This window comes from Sitophilus oryzae, unplaced genomic scaffold (assembly GCF_002938485.1).
Source record: "Sitophilus oryzae breed Bouriz unplaced genomic scaffold, Soryzae_2.0 scaffold_359_pilon_pilon, whole genome shotgun sequence".
In the NCBI taxonomy this organism is placed as follows: Eukaryota; Metazoa; Arthropoda; class Insecta; order Coleoptera; family Curculionidae; genus Sitophilus; species Sitophilus oryzae.
Genome location: NW_022146928.1, coordinates 1,174,826 through 1,193,481, shown reverse-complemented (window position 1 = coordinate 1,193,481; position 18,656 = coordinate 1,174,826). Strand labels below are relative to the sequence as shown.

At 29.1% G+C, this 18,656-nt stretch overlaps 1 protein-coding gene and 1 long non-coding RNA gene across 2 annotated transcripts; both read right to left on the bottom strand.

Annotated features, from left to right (window-relative positions):
• Positions 1-171: 171 nt before the first annotated feature.
• On the bottom strand, positions 172-2,032 carry LOC115885026. Its single transcript, XR_004050667.1, has 2 exons — positions 1,867-2,032; positions 172-298 (listed from the first exon to the last, which is right to left on the bottom strand). It is a non-coding gene; the product is annotated as an uncharacterized LOC115885026 (long non-coding RNA).
• Positions 2,033-2,918: 886 nt separating this feature from the next.
• On the bottom strand, positions 2,919-10,853 carry LOC115885042 (spermidine synthase). Its single transcript, XM_030903791.1, has 4 exons — positions 10,723-10,853; positions 10,467-10,602; positions 5,456-5,654; positions 2,919-3,179 (listed from the first exon to the last, which is right to left on the bottom strand). The coding sequence occupies exons 2-4, from the start codon at positions 10,595-10,597 to the stop codon at positions 2,934-2,936; spliced, it is 576 nt and encodes a 191-aa protein (XP_030759651.1). The 5' UTR covers positions 10,598-10,602; positions 10,723-10,853; the 3' UTR covers positions 2,919-2,933.
• Positions 10,854-18,656: the final 7,803 nt, after the last annotated feature.

Below are 18,656 nucleotides of genomic sequence, written 5' to 3'. Positions count from 1 at the left end.
TAATTATTAGAAATAAATCGGAATTAAAGGATAAGGGATATGTAAATATATACCATACGATAAAAAAAAACGGCCTCAGAGGTGGTTTGGAAATGAATATCGATGTCATTTGTACGTAAACAAATAGACGCCGTTTTTTTTCGCTCATACCGTATAAGAAAAAAAATTTAATAAAGCAAACGCATTTATTAATACATGTATATAGATTTACATGGTATGAAGAAATTCGCATTATGATCTCTGAAGGTCCCACCAATGCTTGGTTAAAGTGGCGAGTACGACCACTTAGCAGTCACACCTATAATAATTTAATAAAATATGAATATAATAAACAAACTTATTTCTTTTAGATTTTTTAAAAGCGAGTTATATGTGTTAAGTGGTTTTTGATTATTTTAGACTAATTTTTTTAGACATATGATTATTTTAGACCAAATTGTCTGCCCACTCAAACGTCTTTCAAAATTATAATGTAGGAAATTCTTAATATGTTTTAATTGGGAATACTTTTAGAAAGTTTCATTTTCACCAAACAAAACTACGTGTGTATAATAAATTGCAGTATAATCAACTATAATGCACGATATATACTACTGGGGCGTCAAAACTAGATGTTGGGTTTTTCTCAATTATTTCGAACAGAAGTCCAATTTTTCTCTCAAAAATTTTGTCCAACTTTGTTTTGAAAAATAATTTTTAAATCCATAATCGATGTTTATACAGCAATGTCCTCTTTTTAGAATAGATAATTATTTTCAGCTGCATCGATAAAATAAATCATATTTACTGATGCCAAGTAAAAAAATAATTAGGAAATTATTTTAGACATCTAATTCTTAATTTTTGTCGCTGATAAATAGATACATCACTTTTGACGACAAACCTACTAATAAAAATTGCGTAAAAACAAATCATGTTTATTCGCAAAGAGACAATTGAAAACAATTTAATAACTATTAATTTGGGATATAGATCTTAATAAAACAAAAGTTGCATAAAAGCTTTGTTGATTTATGATATAAAATACAGTGTTTCATTTGAAATAGCAAAGAAAAATATAATATCTAGTTTTGACTCATCCTGTATATAATAAACAATTTAGTCTATTTTAATATTATTATATGAATTATATAATTATTAATTATTAACTTAAATTAGTTCAGTAAAAACGTCGATATTACCTATTTTTAACTTAACTTAGAAAGAGAGGGCTTTAAATATATTTTATTATATAAATAATAAAATTCAATCAAAAAAGGGTCAAAATATATTCTTTGGTCAAAATGAACTCTATACGACTACGACATTATGGTATTTTTTGGAATGACAATTTAATAACAAATCCACCAAGCAAAAATACAAAATATAGCCTTTCTTTTCACAAACTCATAACCTTTGCTCATAACTAATAACTTTAAAAGTAAATATATATTTGAATCATCCTGTATATCTATAAAAATACCTCCCTGTCAAATTTACGCTACTTTTGCAAGCATATTTTACAAAAAATATGATTTGAGTGAAAATATAAAATAGGAAATCTGATATGAAGCTTTATCTAAACACAGGGTTGACTGTAGATAAAAAATATTTTACGTTATCAAGTTATTAAGAAAAATTCTCGGAAAAATTATAAAATACACAATATATCTGACAAAAAGCAAAGTGAGAAATGAAACAATTTATAGCATAAAATCAGTATTTTTTTAAACTTTTAAGCAAACTGGGCATTATCGTTTAATCTATCTATCAATCTATCAAATGTTTATTATTAAACTTATCTCAGACTCTATAACATTTTTCCCAAGAGTGATTTAAAACAAATTTATATGAATTTAGAAATAAATATGAACAGTATTTACTTACCTGTAAAACAGATGCTTTTTGCTTAATTAAATATGTTGGAAAATATTATCCAGTAGGTACAAATACACAACACTTAAACACAACAAAATAAACTAATAAAATAATAGTTTCTAATCCAAATTTCACAAATACTGTTTATGTTTCTTCGCGAGGGACGAAAAAACTGAATTTTTAATTACTCAGATATGCATTAAGGTATATTTCAATTCAAAAGCTTATAAATATTTATTTTTATAAGACATAACCTAAACAAACGAAATTACAAGTCGAGAAAGATCAACAAAACTGCCGAATTTAGAAGCGAATATAACTTTTTTCCTTTTTTTTGTCACAGTTGAAACAAACAAGGATAAAGCTATTTTCGTAAAACATGGGTGAAACGTGCTAATAAGTGGCCCAATAGATGTGACCTCGCGCCCTTCCATTTTTGAACGATGGGCGGGTTTAACGGATTCCCCTCAAAGAAAATCGTAGGGGAATACAAAAATTCAGAACGGGCAAGGCGCCACCTAGAAGACGGGCTTGTACTAAGCCCTCATTGTACATCTATTTATACATAATCAAGGGTTAAACCTAAACGGACACTGCTTGTCAGAAGTTATGTTTACAGTTATATAAATTTGCCTAACAAAGAAAAAAATGCTTAACGTTTCGGAAAGTTTATCTCTTTCCGTCGCGTCGTCGGAAGCAAAAAAAAATACAAAGAATAAAGAAAAAAAAACTATTTAAAATATTTAAATTCAACTATTCGAGAACACTTTACTTTTTTAAAACAGATTCTGTTAAAATGACATTATTAATTTTTTTCTTTGTTAGGCAAATTTGTATAACTGTAAACATAACTTCTGACAAGCAGTGTTCGTTTATGTTTAACGCAGAAGTGTTTAAAAAAAATAACTATTTTATTTTGTAGATTTTCTTGCAGTGCAGTGGCGAAATACCCATAAAGGATTTTTTTGGAGACAAAAGTAAAGTATTTTAGTGTATTGTGGTGAAAATCAGTGTTTTAATTTGTTGTTGTAACACCAGAGGTTCTAACCTCTGCTGTTACAATATATAATATACTATCAGTGCTCACCATTAGGTTTTAAAGCAGTTTTCAGTAATTTGAAGTAACTTTCTGTAAAGAGGTTAACAGCAGGGCCCACTGGGTCAGAAGAATCGGTAATAATTACATCAAATTCGTTTTGATGGTTCTTCATATATTCAAACCCATCGCATACTTCTAACGTCAGTTTCGGAGAGTCGAAACCTTTGGCCATAAAGGGGAGATGAATTTTACTCTGTTGTATTACCATATCGTCGATTTCTACCTAAATTTAATAATAAGAAAATAGTGTTAGTAAAATAACAAAAAAAGAGAGAAAAAAATCTATAGTATAGAAAAAAAATTTAAAAAATAATAATAATAAATAGCTCCCGTATATAGCGTTTAACGCCTTGGGAGCAAGGTACAGCTTGCCATGCTAGAGGCGTTCGGTATACAAGGAAGGTAATGTGCTTTGGTAATGTGCCTAGCACTACGCTTCAACCGCCTATTATTGTGAATCCCAAGTACTCATTTATAAGGCTGAGTCGACCTAGGTACCCAAACTATTTTTATTTTAATAAAAATAGTCGGCTGATGAAATGCCGGGTGTAGGGATCTTTAGATCTTTAAAAAATACAAAACAAATTAATAATAATGTTTTAATGCCAGAATATCCAACAAAACATATTACTGTTTCTCCATAATATTAAATAAGTTTGTCAAATAGCATTATATTAATGCGCAGTATAGCATTATTGATAAGAACGATTATTGTAATATAAAAATGTTATAATCTTGAATCTGCAGTATGAATCTTCTTATTTTTTGTATTCATTGTATTTAAATACAATAATAAAAAATTAAATACAGTATTTAAATAGTTAATTTTATTTTATATATTTATTGTATTAGACGATCGCTACAATTTTTGATACCAAGGTGCTTTAACATGTTTATAGGTTATCAAATGCAACTAAACCTCCCATTAAATCACTATATTTAATCTGAGACATAAACAAAGTTTTTACAAAATATTTACTGATAATGCACTAAATGTATTTTTGAAAAACAACAATATAAGATTAGTTAAACAAATAATGCACCAGATATGATTAATGTTGGCTTACAATTTTTCTAAGTGTATTAAAATTTTAAAATTATAGGTAGATGGTTCTCTCACTCTGACTAGGTAAAATACGGAGGAAATATATATTTTTTTACTCATTGGTTTAACCCGGTTTACTATTTACCCCCTAGACATCGAAATCAAATTTCTCATGTCAAAAAACATCCAGACATCTTTTATTATTCAAATATCGATGCTAATTTAGAAATTATTTAGAAACAAATTGAAATAAAAATTAAATCTCTACACCCTGTATCTCCGAAACGAAGCAGTTTTGGACATATATTTATAAAAACATTTTATTAATTTTTGTTTGTGCTACTTATTAATTTTGTATGTGCTACTGTTTCCTGAATATATTTCGGACCAACCTGTATAATCTATACTAATATATAAAATCCTTAAGTGACTGACATACTGATTAATCACGATCCTGCTCAAACCACTCAACGTAAGAAGCTCAATTTAAGCATACAGGGTGATTCTAGGGTGTAGAGGTTCGATAAGAAGGGATTTTTCGAAATTCCAGTTCCAAGAGGGTGAAACCACCCCTCAAATATTACAATATTTTTTATTTAAAAAACGGTCAAGTTTCTGAAAAAACGCTTAAGCACGTATATTTTATTGTGTTTTTTTACATATTTTAAGATTTTTAAAAAACGTATACGGGTGTTTCGAAAAATCTGGTCATTGATTAATCACGATCCTGCTTAAAGCGCTTGACGTAAAAAGTTTTCGGAATTCGAATTCTAAGGGGGTGAAACTATCCCTCAAATATTAAAATATTTTTTATTTAAAAACCGGTGAGTTTTTCGGAAAAACTCTTAAACACGTATATTTTATTTTCTTGTTTTACATATTTTAAGACTTTTTATAAATTTATACAGGGTGTTTCATAAAATATGACCATTGAGTAATCACGATTCTGCTTAAACTGCTTGACGTTTAAAGCTGATTTTTGGGAAGCGGATAAGGAGGGGTTTCTCGAATCTCAAATTCCAATAGGGTGAAAACGCCCCTCAAATATTACAATATTTCTTATTTAAAAAACGGTTAGTCTTTCGGGAAAACGCTTGGACAAGCATGATTTATTTGATTTTTTTACATATTTTGAAATTTTTTAAAAAATCATATAGGGTGTTCCAAAAAGTTGGGTAATTTCTTAACCACGATTCTGCTTAAACTGCTTGACGTAAAAAGCTTATTTTTGGCAAACGGATTTTTCGAAAGTCAAATTCCAACGAGATGAAACTACCCCTCAAGTTATATAATAATATCGCCATATTTTTTTTCTCATGCTGACATAAATGTGAGAAAATTTTATCCAGTTTGTATGTTAATAGCAATTCTTGATTTGCTTTATCATCACCATTACAAATGATTAATACGACGCGAACGAAGTCGCTGGTACACGCTAGTAGATTTATACTTACTTGAACAAAAGTCTTGACCAACGGATGCTTTTGTACTTCCCTAGCAACTCCACCATCGCCACCACCAACAATTAGTACTTTTTCAGGATTTTTATGAGCGCATAATGGCAAGAAGCTGATCATTTCCTGATAAGAAAATTCATCAAATTCCGTGCATTGGATAATTCCATCTAAAATTAGAGCTCTACCATGATTTGTCCTGGAATAGATACAAATGTCATATTTAATTTAATGTAAAACATCAATAGTAATTATTATACCGCGTGCGTCTCGAAAGTGACTCACCCCTATATATTTTTTTTATTTTTTTCAGATAAAAAAATGAGATTTTGTATGTTAGTATATGACATAAATGAGCATTCACTGACTTATTCAATTGTTTTTGGTCACTTCCTGTTTCACCGGAAATTGCTACAATTTTTGATTTTTAAATGGCACCCTCGATATATTTCTACTTTATTCGATAAAAAATGACACTCTAAAGAGAATGACATATCATATGTCAACTTTTGTCATTTTTGCATATGGTTTATTTGAAATTGTAACATGCGGTTCATATAACAACACACAATTTGACTCGAAATACCAATTGTGTGGTACCAAATTATTCGTAAAAAAATGCTTTTTCCAAATATGCTAGTGAGCCAGTGAAAAAAATTATAATATCATTAAAAATACGATTTGGGCATCTTTTAATTGACCAGGCCATGCAAGACACGAAAAGCAGTAGATGATCAATTTTTTTTTCAAGCTCCTTGATTAAATATTATTGTTTTTACCACAGTCATGGCACTCTAGATTGAAATTTAAAATATTATTTTTTTAGCGAAAATGTCAAAAGTTGACATATAATATGTCATTCTCTTCAGAGTGTCATTTTGCATCGAATAAAGTAAAAATTTACCGAGGGTGACATTTAAAAATCAAAAGTTTTAGTCATTTCCGGTGAAACAGCTAGGAAGTGACCAAAAACAATTGAATAAGTCAATCAATCCTAATTTATATGTCATATACTAACATATCAAATCTAGTTTTTATCTGAAAAAATGAAAAAGTTATAGAGGTGAGCCATTTTTGAGACACACCCGGTATAGATTATATTTCACATGTGCTGAATTTTTCACTTACTCATTCCGCTTTGTGTAAATATACATACTTTGAACTAAATTCAAACAACATTTATTATTGTATGAGATTTAAAATATGATAAGAAGAGCTTCCATCTTGCTCAAGCTATATTTGTACTAAAATCTTTCAGAATGTCATTTTCTATCGAATAAAGTAAAAAAATACCGAGGGTGCCATTTAAAAATCAAAAGTTGTAGTCATTTCCGATGAAACAGTTGAACACGTCAATCAATCCTAATTTATGTCACATACTATCATATTAACATACCAAATCTCGTTTTTTTTATCGAAAAATTAAAAACGTTATAGGAGTGAGCCACTATTGAGACGCACCCGGTATAATATTTGTGACATACAGATTTGATCATCTACTGTTTATCGTCTCGTGTGTGGCCTGTTAAAAGATGTCTAAATCGCATTTTTAATCATATAATATCAATGGAACAAGGGTGGCTCACTAGCATATTAGGAAAAATAATTTTTTTACGAATAATTTGGTACCACACAACACAAAATGACACTCTGAATAGAATGACATATCATATGTCAACTTTCGACAGTTTCGCTTAAAAAATCGTATTTTAAGTTTCAATTAATTCTGTGGTAAAAACACTAATTTTTAATAAAGGACCGAGAATAAATCTCGTTTTTTATCTGAAAAAAAAGTTATAGAGGTGAATGAATTTTGAAATGCACCACATATATATATATATATATATATATATATATATATATATATATATATATATATATATATATATATATATATATATATATATATATATATATATATATATATATATATATATATATATATATATATATATATATATATATATATATATATATAAACAAAGGAAGTTATCGTGGAAACTATAAAAAACCGAAGAAAGAAATTTATTGGGCAAGTCCACAGAAAGATTAGTCATGATACATGACTAAAACATGACTACCCGTAGACACTCAGTGTTTCTGCTTTCTATTGATTCCTCCCGTATTGATGAAGCCGGAAGGCAGAAACACTGAGTGTCTACATGGTAGTCATGTTTTAGTCATGTATCATGACTAATCTTCTGTGGACTTACCAATAAATTTCTTTCTTATTTATATTATATATATATATATATATATATATATATATATATATATATATATATATATATATATATATATATATATATATATATATATATAAATAAAATGATGTTTGTTAGTCTCTAAAACACGAGAACGAATAGACTTTAGATTTAACTAATAATTTTGGTTTTTAAATATTTGCAGAAGCAAGAAAGGCTTAACCTTGTTTCTGTAGACCGGTGTAAAAATGTATACCGGGTACATCTCAAATGCGGCTCACCCCTACAACAAAAAAACGAGATTTGGTATGTTGGTATATGACATAAATTGGAATTGATTGACATATTCAATTGATTTTGGTCACTTCCTGTTTCACCGGAAATGACCACTACTTTTGATTTTTAAATGGCACCCGCGGTATGTTTTTACTTCACTCGATAGAAAACAGTGGCGTGGCAAATTCTCGCGGCCCCCCCCCCGCAAACTTTGTAAGGGGGCCCCCCTAACTATACTCAAAAATTCCTCCAAATTCATCATTATTGTGATATCTGCTTGAAACATATTTTTTAACAAGAGCCACAATGTGATATTTTTTTTATATTTTGATAATCGTTTCAACATTTATTTATTTATAATTATAGTATTTATTTATTATTATAGTAAAATTTTAAATATTTATGAAGTACCCTATGGTATATTAGAAAGTCTATTCCTTTTTCCTCGACCTTAACAAAAGGAACTTCTTTACGAGGCTGTCCAAATCTACCTCTTTTGCTCGGTCATTCTTAACTGATATGGCCAGTGAGCTTAGGCGATTTTTTTTCAGCTTAGAAAAAGTTCTTTCTGATTCAGCCGATGTTACAGGGAGAACCAGAAACATCTGGAATACAATGCAAATCTCAGGTATACTGCTAATCAGTAATTGTTTTTTTTTGAAAAATTAAATCAGAAAACTCTCTGATACTGTGAAAATTTTTGCTTTTTTCATAAAGTAAATTTTTTGCTGGAATTAGCTCCAATGCTAGATTTTGTGTTAGGTCGTTAGGATATTTGTCTACTAATACTTTGGCATTAGCTAAGATATCAGATTTCTGGGATTTTAACAATGTTTGTGGGGTTAAAAATTCAAATTTCAAACTGAGTTATTATTATATCCAAACAAGCATAAAAAATTGTGACTTTTAAACGACTTTTAGGATTTTCGATGGGCTCATCAGCTGCTATTTCATCAAAAAAAGGTTTAACTCTACAAACTCTTTGGTTTTTAACTTTTGGGTTCAATATTCCAAGATTTCGCAATTGAAATTGATAGCTCATACACACTTTCAAAATTGTCCCTAAGATTTTCTATTTTAACAAGAACTCCTGATATTAGATCTGTGGCCAGTCCTATGTCAATGTCATTTTTTTGTAAGCGTTTTGAAAGCAAGTTAGTATTTTCCAATATTGTACCTTGGAAATTTAGTAAGAAAATAAATTAGAAATTTTCTATTTTATCTTGTAACATCTTGGCCTCATCTCTATCAGTAGGTTTTTTCAGTATTAACGTTAAATTTAATAGACACTTGACGACGGACAAATAATTAGTTTTTATCGATAGTATACTTTCGGCTCTTGACGACCGTCTAGTTGGACATAATTTTTTTAAAGTTAAACCAACAGTTTTACTATTTTTTATTTCGCCGTTTAGGCTTTGCCAACGGGATAGACTTACACTGAAAAGTTTATAAAGATTCTGAACCGTGTCAAAAAAATTTCTTATCTCGCTAATATTGTTCACAGAGTCATTTAAAATAAGTGTGCTTATGGAAAAAGCCTGGGAAAAAGTTTACCGATATGATACTTTTAATCAAAAACGCCGTGAAAACATGATAATCGCCGTGTGTTGTGTCGCCTAAACAGATTTACAACTAAACCAAATTCCAAATTAACCCGTACAATAATAATTATTATTATACCTGTAGAGAATAATATAGTGTAAAATAATTGTTTTATATCAGCCTAATTATTGCTGAAAAAAGGATTGTGTGCCTAAATGTAATTTCAGTTTTCGGTTTGTTTAATAATTATTTTTGATGGATGAGGTGCGGGGGACCCCAATTTACCCGGGGCCCCCCGCCTCGCGGTGTCCGCGGGGGCCTTTGCGCCTGATAGAAAATGATATTCTGAATAGAATGACGTATCATATCTCAACTTTTGACATTCTCGCTTAATAAAAAATCATATTTTAAAATTCAATCTAGAGTGTCATGGCTATGTTAAAAATGCTAATTCTTAATCAAGGAGCCTTGGAAAAATAGATTTGATCGTCTAATATTTTTAGTGTCTTGTCCTGGCCGGTTAAAAATGTAAATTGTATTTTTAATCATATCTCAATTTTTTTTAAATGGAACGAGGGTGGCTCATTAGCATATTTGGAAAACGCATTTTTTTACGAATAATTTGATACAACACACTTACGTATTTAAAGTCAAATTTTCGTTACGAACCGCGAGTTATAATTTCAAATAAACCATATGCGAAAATGTCAAAAGTTGACATATGATATGTCATTCTATTCAGAGTGTTATTTTCTATCGAATAAAGTAAAAAAATACCGAGGGTGCCATTTAAAAATCAAAAGTTGTAGTCATTTCCGGTGAAACAGGAAGTGACCGAAAACAATTGAATACGTCAATCAATCCCAATTTATGTCATATACTAACATACCAAATCTCGTGTTTTAATTTAAAAAAATAAAAAAGTGATAGGGGTGAGCCACTTTTGAGACGCACCCGTTATAATAAAATAAGAAATCAATACTCACGTTTGTACAATAAGGACGTCCTGGTAGTCCGATTTTCCATGAAACAGTACTTCCTTAATTTTTAATGAAAAACTTTGTCCCGGCCACAACTCGGATATTTCACTAAACCAACCGTTTCTAATAGCATCCATATTATCTGCAACAAATAAACTTTTTGATAACTAACCGGTCTAAACTGGTGTTAATTATTGTAGGTGTGCTTTTGTAAAATTATGTCTACTTTTTCAATTGTATATTAAAACAGAAAAATTATAACCTTTTAAAATCCACACAACGCTTATAAATGAATTAATGTATTTACTACCGAGAAATATTTATATTATTGCAGGGTCTCAAGTGCCTGCGATAATAAGATAAGCTACTTATAATACCGGGTGCGTCTCAAAAGTGGCTCACCCCCTATAACTGTTTTATTTTTTCAGATAAAAAAACGAGATTTGGTATGTTAGTATATGACATAAATTAGGATTGATTGATGTATTCAATTGTTTTTGGTCGCTTCCTGTTTCACCGGAAATGACTACAACTTTTGATTTTTAAATGGCACCCTCGGTATTTTTTGCTTTATTCGATAGAAAATAACATTCTGAATAGAATGACATATCATATACTGGAAGTGCCCGAAAACAATTGAATACGTCAGTCAATCCTAATTTATGTCATATCAAAATTCGTTTTTTTAACTAAAAAAATAAAAAATTTGTAGGGGTGGGCCACTTTTGAGACGCACCCGGTATACTGGGCGGATGAAATAAACAGTTTTTAAAAATAGACCTTACTATTTTAAATATTATAGAGGGTGAGTCTTAAATAAGTGTAAATATTTTTAATATTTATAGGTTTTCATTTGGTGGTTATGATTTCGATCCCAGAAATACATCTATGCGGTTTTTTAGTGATTTTTTTTTTGAAAATTTGGAAATTTTTTTAATAAATTTGAATTGAATAAATAATTTTTTGACATAATATCTTCATAATACGGCAACATAGGTAGTAAATTAAATTAACAGTAAAGAAACCCCAGAAAAGATCCAAAGGTTCTCAAAATGTAAGGAAAAAATATTTTTTTGGGAAATTTTCAAAGTAAAATATCTCGGTTATTTTGTACTTATTTGAAAAACGGCAAAGAGAAAATATGTTTCTTTTATCGAGATCTACCAGCCCTGAAAATATTTGTACTTATTCAAGACTCACCCTGTACACCAGTATTAAACGAGGCAATATTATTAACTTACCAATATATTATTTTGTCACAGTATTATTGTTATTCAAAATTAATTTCAAGTTTAAAAGGAAAAAATTTCGATTTTTTCTCCCAATAAAATACTTTGGTCTCTCTTTTCCATCATATGTTTTAAGTGTCTTAATACTTTTTTAAACATTTTCAAAAATATTTCACTGATAACAAGTACTTCTGAAGTAAAAGTATAACAACCCATCGGCTGTTCTACTTAACACCACTTATATCGATTTCCTGTAAGATTAAAAAATAGATAAATTTATACATTGAAGTTAAAGATTTTGAAATATTTGTTGTTGATAAAAATTCCAACGTACCTGTATATGAATGAAAAATATTTGTCGTACACTAAGGTCGTACATATTGTAATTTCAACATAATAATTTAAACAGAAAACAGAAGAACGAATCAACCGTAAAGGTTGGATATAATGCTACACACAGATGCTACAAGTCTCAATAGAAAACGCGTCTAAAAATAATTATTAAACCTCACACGCCTATGCGTGTCACGTCGTAGATTCGTGATAACGTCACTCAACTTGATCCTCATGGGCACAGCCTATTCACACCCAGCCTGCCGACTAATAGTCATCTAGATATTCGCTTATTTCATGTAACAAGTCGCGTTTATAACTTTTTGATGTTATAACATAGTAATACCCTTGATTATGTATAAATAGATATACAATGAGGGCTTAGTACAAGCCCGTCTTCTAGGTGGCGCCTTGCCCGTTCTGAATTTTTGTATTCCCCTACGATTTTCTTTGAGGGGAATCCGTTAAACCCACCCATCGTTCAAAAATGGAAGGGCGCGAGGTCACATCTATTGGGCCACTTATTAGCACGTTTCACCCATGTTTTACGAAAATAGCTTTATCCTTGTTTGTTTCAACTGTGACAAGAAAAAAGGAAAAAAAGTTATATTCGCTTCTAAATTCGGCAGTTTTGTTGATCTTTCTCGACTTGTAATTTCGTTTCGTTTAGGTTATGTCTTATAAAAATAAATATTTATAAGCTTTTGAATTGAAATATACCTTAATGCATATCTGAGTAATTAAAAAATTCAGTTTTTTCGTCCTCTCGCGAAGAAACATAAACAGTATTTGTGAAATTTGGATTAGAAACTATTATTTTATTAGTTTATTTTGTTGTGTTTAAGTGTTGTGTATTTGTACCTACTGGATAATATTTTCCAACATATTTAATTAAGCAAAAAGCATCTGTTTTACAGGTAAGTAAATACTGTTCATATTTATTTCTAAACTCATATAAATTTGTTTTAAATCACTCTTGGGAAAAATCTTATAGAGTCTGAGATAAGTTTAATAATAAACATTTGATAGATTGATAGATAGATTAAACGATAATGCCCAGTTTGCTTAGTTTAAAAAAATACTGATTTTATGCTATATTGTTTCATTTCTCACTTTGCTTTTTTGGAACTGTCAGATATATTGTGTATTTTATAATTTTTCCGAGAATTTTTCTTAATAACTTGATAACGTAAAATATTGTTTATCTACAGTCAACCCTGTGTTTAGATAAAGCTTCATATCAGATTTCCTATTTTATATTTTCACTCAAATCATATTTTTTGTAAAATATGCTTGCAAAAGTAGCGTAAATTTTACAGGGAGGTATTTTTATAGATATACAGGATGATTCAAATATATATTTACTTTTAAAGTTATTAGTTATGAGCAAAGGTTATGAGTTTGTGAAAAGAAAGGCTATATTTTTTATTTTTGCTTGGTGGATTTGTTATTAAATTGTCATTCCAAAAAAAACCATAATGTCGTAGTCGTATAGAGTTCATTTTGACCAAAGAATATATTTTGACCCTTTTTGGATTGAATTTTATTGTTTATATAATAAAATATATATTTAAAGCCCTCTCTTTCTAAGTTAAGTTAAAAATAGGTAATATCGACGTTTTTTACTGGAACTAATTTAAGTTAATAATTAATAATTATATAATTCATATAATTATATTAAAAATAGACTAAATTGTTTATTATATACAGGATGAGTCAAAACTAGATATTATATTTTTCTTTGCTATTTCAAATGAAACACTGTATTTTATATCATAAATCAACAAAGCTTTTATCCAACTTTTGTTTTATTAAGATCTATATCCCAAATTAATAGTTATTAAATTGTTTTCAATTGTCTCTTTGCGAATACATGATTTTTTACGCAATTTTTATTAGTAGGTTTGTCGTCAAAAGTGATATATCTATTTATCAGCGACAAAAATTAAGAATTAGATGTTTAAAATAATTTTCTAATTATTTTTTTACTTGGCATCAGTAAATATGATTTATTTTATCGATGCAGCTGAAAATAATTATGTATTCTAAAAGAGGACATTACTGTATATACATCGATTATGGATTTAAAAATTATTTTTCAAAACAAAGTTGGAAAAAATTTTTGAGAAAAAATTGGAGTTCTGTTCGAAATAATCGAGAAAAACCCTAGTAAAAAACATCTAGTTTTGACGCCCCTAGTATATATCATGCATTATAGTTGATTATACTGCAATTTATTATACATAGGTACGTAGTTTTGTTTGGTGAAAATGAAACTTTCTAAAAGTATTCCCAATTAAAACATATTAAGAATTTCCTACATTATAATTTTGAAGACGTTTGAGTGGGCAGACAATTTGGTCTAAAATAATATGTCTATAAAAATTTAGCCTAAAATAATCAAAAACCACTTAACACATATAACTCGCTTTTAAAAAATCTAAAAGAAATAAGTTTGTTTATTATATTCATATTTTATTAAATTATTATAGGTGTGACTGCTAAGTGGTCGTACTCGCCGCTTTAACCAACCATTGGTGGGACCTTCAGAGATCATAATGCGAATTTCTTCATACCATGTAAATCTATATACATATATTAATAAATGCGTTTGCTTTATTAAATTTTTTTTCTTATACGGTATGAGCGAAAAAAAAACGGCGTCTATTTGTTTACGTACAAATGACATTGATATTCATTTCCAAACCACCTCTGAGGCCGTTTTTTTTTTATCGTATGGTATATATTTACATATCCCTTATCCTTTAATTCCGATTTATTTCTAATAATTATAAAAATAAGGTACCTGATTGATTCTTCCGAAATATTATAAAATGAGATATCACGAAAGAAATAAAGTTAATTATCTCGTTTGTTTTGGGAATTCCAAAAAAATAAAAAAAAGGGTATAGAGAATCTTTAGAGACACAGTTCAAATGTTATTTTTGAGTATACTGGTTGCTTCAAAAAATGTGGCGGATACATGTTTTTTAATGCAAAACTCCATTTTTATTTTATTTTCGATTCTGCCTAAAATTCTATAACTTTTTTTTATAAATAACGTTAGTAAGTATTTACAATTTAAAAAAAAAGTAAAATTTTATTCCTATGTTACTTAACTGTCAGTTGTTTCCGAAGTTGGACTACACAAATTTGGTAGGAGTGTTTTACAGAGATGAAAAAAAAATATATTTATATGTAAAAATACTTGCAGTTAGATGCTACACTGTGTTCAAACATTTTTTTTGGCTGATCCGATATATATATTATTATTTTTTCTAGTGATTTTACAAAACCTTTCAACATTTGTTAAGAAAGTATATTAAGTACACCTATACTCAACAGCTTGCAATCTGTTCTGAATTTTATCCTTCTTTTAATTCATTTACATTATAACAAGTTGCCATATGACAAAACAAAAATTATTTATTATTAAACATTAAGTAAAGTGATTTATTTAGTTATATGACATTCTTAATAGAAGTTGAAGGATTTTGTAAAATCTATCAGAAAGAATTATAATATATCGGGTGTTTTTCAAAAGTAGCTTGATTGATGTATTCAATTAGTTTCGGTCATTTCTTGTTTCACCGGAAATGACTACAACTTTTGGTTTTTAAATGGTACCGTCGGTATTTTTTTACTTTATTTTGCAGAATATGGCATTCTCAATAGAATAATTCAATGTCAACTTTTGACTCTTTTACTTAAAAAATAGTATTTTAAAGTTCAATCTAGTAGAGTGCCATGATAATAAACAACATGTAACCGGTCGTAAAGATAACGACAGTTTGACTCGACATACGGAGTGTGTGGTACCAAATTATTTACCAAAATTAGGTACCAAAATTTATTAGGTATCAAAAAATGCTTTTCCAAATATGCTAATGAGCCACTCTCGTTTCATTAAAAAAAATTGAGTTATGATTAAAATACGAAATGGGCATATTTCAACTGACCAGGAAAAGACACAAAAAATATTAGACGACCAAATCAATTTTTCCAAAGCTCCTTGATTAATCCTTGATTAAAAAATAATGGTTTTAACACAGCCATGACACTAGATTGAATTTTAAAATGCTATTTTTGATTTAATTGAAAATGTCAAAAGTTGACATATGATTGTTGATGTCAAAAGTTGTCATTCTATTCAGAATGTCATTTTCTATCAAATAAAGTACCGTATGATCGAATAAAAACGGCGTCAGCAATGGCTATGAAATGAAAAGCGCTGTCATTTTATATGTAAATTTATATGAGAAATGTCATCGATGTTCATTTCATAGCCATCGCTGACGCCGTTTTTATTCGATCTTACGGTATAAAAAATACCGAGGGTACCATTTAAAAATCAAATGTATACATTTCCGGTGAAACAGGAAGTGACCGAAACTAACTGAATACGAATCAATCTCGATTTATGTCATATACCTACTAACATTCCCAATTTAGTTTTTTTCTCGGAATCTGAAAAAATAAAAAAGTTATAGAGGTGAACCACTTTTAAAAAAAACACTCAGTATAGGCTGTGTCATTGAAAGAGTCTGCAGATATTTTTTTAATTTTAAATACGTAGAATTAACCATTAATATATGTTGAACACCCTGTAGCATCTGCCTTAAATATCTACATATAAATATCTAATATTTTTTCTTCATCAACAAATTGAAATATTATAAAACTAGTTTTTGGTTACACCATTATACAAGGATTATACATAAAAAAGTAATAATTTTACGCAGGATCTAAAATAAAATAGGATGTTACATTTAAAAAAAAACATTATGTTAAATCCGTCATACTTTTAACAAAGTTACAGAGGTAGGTATAGTTTCATATATTTTTTTAATTATCCATCTAGAAATAAAATATATATATACCTAATATAATAATTTAGTATTTAACAAGGGGCCATGAAAATCAAAATAAATATAAATCCATATCCAAAAATAAAAAATGTAAATAACGCTTTGAGGTAAAAATTCGGTTCGAAGCAGATAAGATATTTTATTCTTTACGGAGAATTAAATTCGAAGAATTCCTAGTCCCTACTTCTTTGCCAAATTCAATTGTCTCCGCCCCTTTTTACGTTTTAATTTCTGCCACCAGTTGGCAGCATCGACTTATACAGGCACATTGACTAACTATTAATATATAAACAAGGGTAATACTATAAATAAACTCGGGTCCGTTCGACTTTACGGACACAAGAATTTTAAAAAAACAAAAATTGTCCTGAAAAGTACGTGTTTTAGTAGGTAATATAAGCCAAAAAAATTTGCGGATTATCCAGTAAATTTTAAAATATTGAAATAAAATGATGGTACTATTTGATGCTGCGGAGGAATTTTGAGAGATGGCACAAACATATGATGACATTAACCTGTGCGACGTTGCCGCTATTTTACGCCAATTTTTCACGTGTCGGTCGCCGGAGGAACGGCTCCTACGTTGGCGCCATCACGGTGAATACAAATAAATTATTTTAAAATCTGTGTTTAAAATCAAATCATTGAAAGCACTCAGATTCGAATTAAAATATAAAAAAATACAACTAAACACCACTCACCATAGGAAACCTAACCAAAGCAACCCAAATCCTAACCAATCTAATAATATTTTTGCAAAATCACAGTTAATTATTAAAATTTAAAAACCACAGCTTAACACCCTTCACAAAGAAAAGCTAACCAAAGCAACTCAAATGCTAACCAATCTACTAATATTTTTGCAAAATCACAGTTAATTATTAAAATATAAAAACCACAGCTTAACACCCTCCGCAAAGAAAAGCTAACCAAAGCAACCCAAATGCTAACCAATCTAATAATATTTTTTGCAAAATCACAGTTAATTATTAAAATATAAAAACCACAGCTTAACACCCTCCACAAAGAAACGCTAACCAAAGCAACCCAAATCCTAACCAATCTAATATATTTTTGCAAAATCACAGTTAATTATTAAAATATAAAAACCACAGCTTAACACCCTTCACAAAGAAAAGCTAACCAAAAATTCAAAACCACAGAACCCCTAAAAGAATATCTAACATAACCTCACTTCAGTAGAAAATGATATAAAATAATTATATTGACAACGTCGCAAATAGCATGCGAAGGCCGTCGATCAACTGTCAATCAAAAAGTCAATGGTTGCTAGCTCGGAATATTGTAAATCCATGTATTTTCTTAATTTTTACGCTAACAAAGAGGTTTTCTTGATTTTTTGTGCTTAAACTAGGTCAATCCACATCTATATAATGTAGTAAAGTGCTAATATTCGATGTTTCTACCTAATCTGTATGGAAAATTTAACGTTTTTAGTGTCCGTAATATCGACTGGAACCATAAACTCCACTGGTTGACACATACAGAAAGATAAATTCGAAAAATCTCAAAACGAAAAAAAATATTGTAATTATAACATCTCTTAAAAAATACTGATTATTTTTCATAATTATACATGGTGTCCCAGAAACAAGTGCAAATATTCAAACAGGTAGTATAGTTCGAACCCCATTTGAAAATATACAAGTTGGCAACATATTCTGCAGATAAAAATAAGTAAAAAAGTTTATATAAATGTATGCCCTAAAATGCTTAGATTCGGAGATACAGGGTGTAGAACTTTC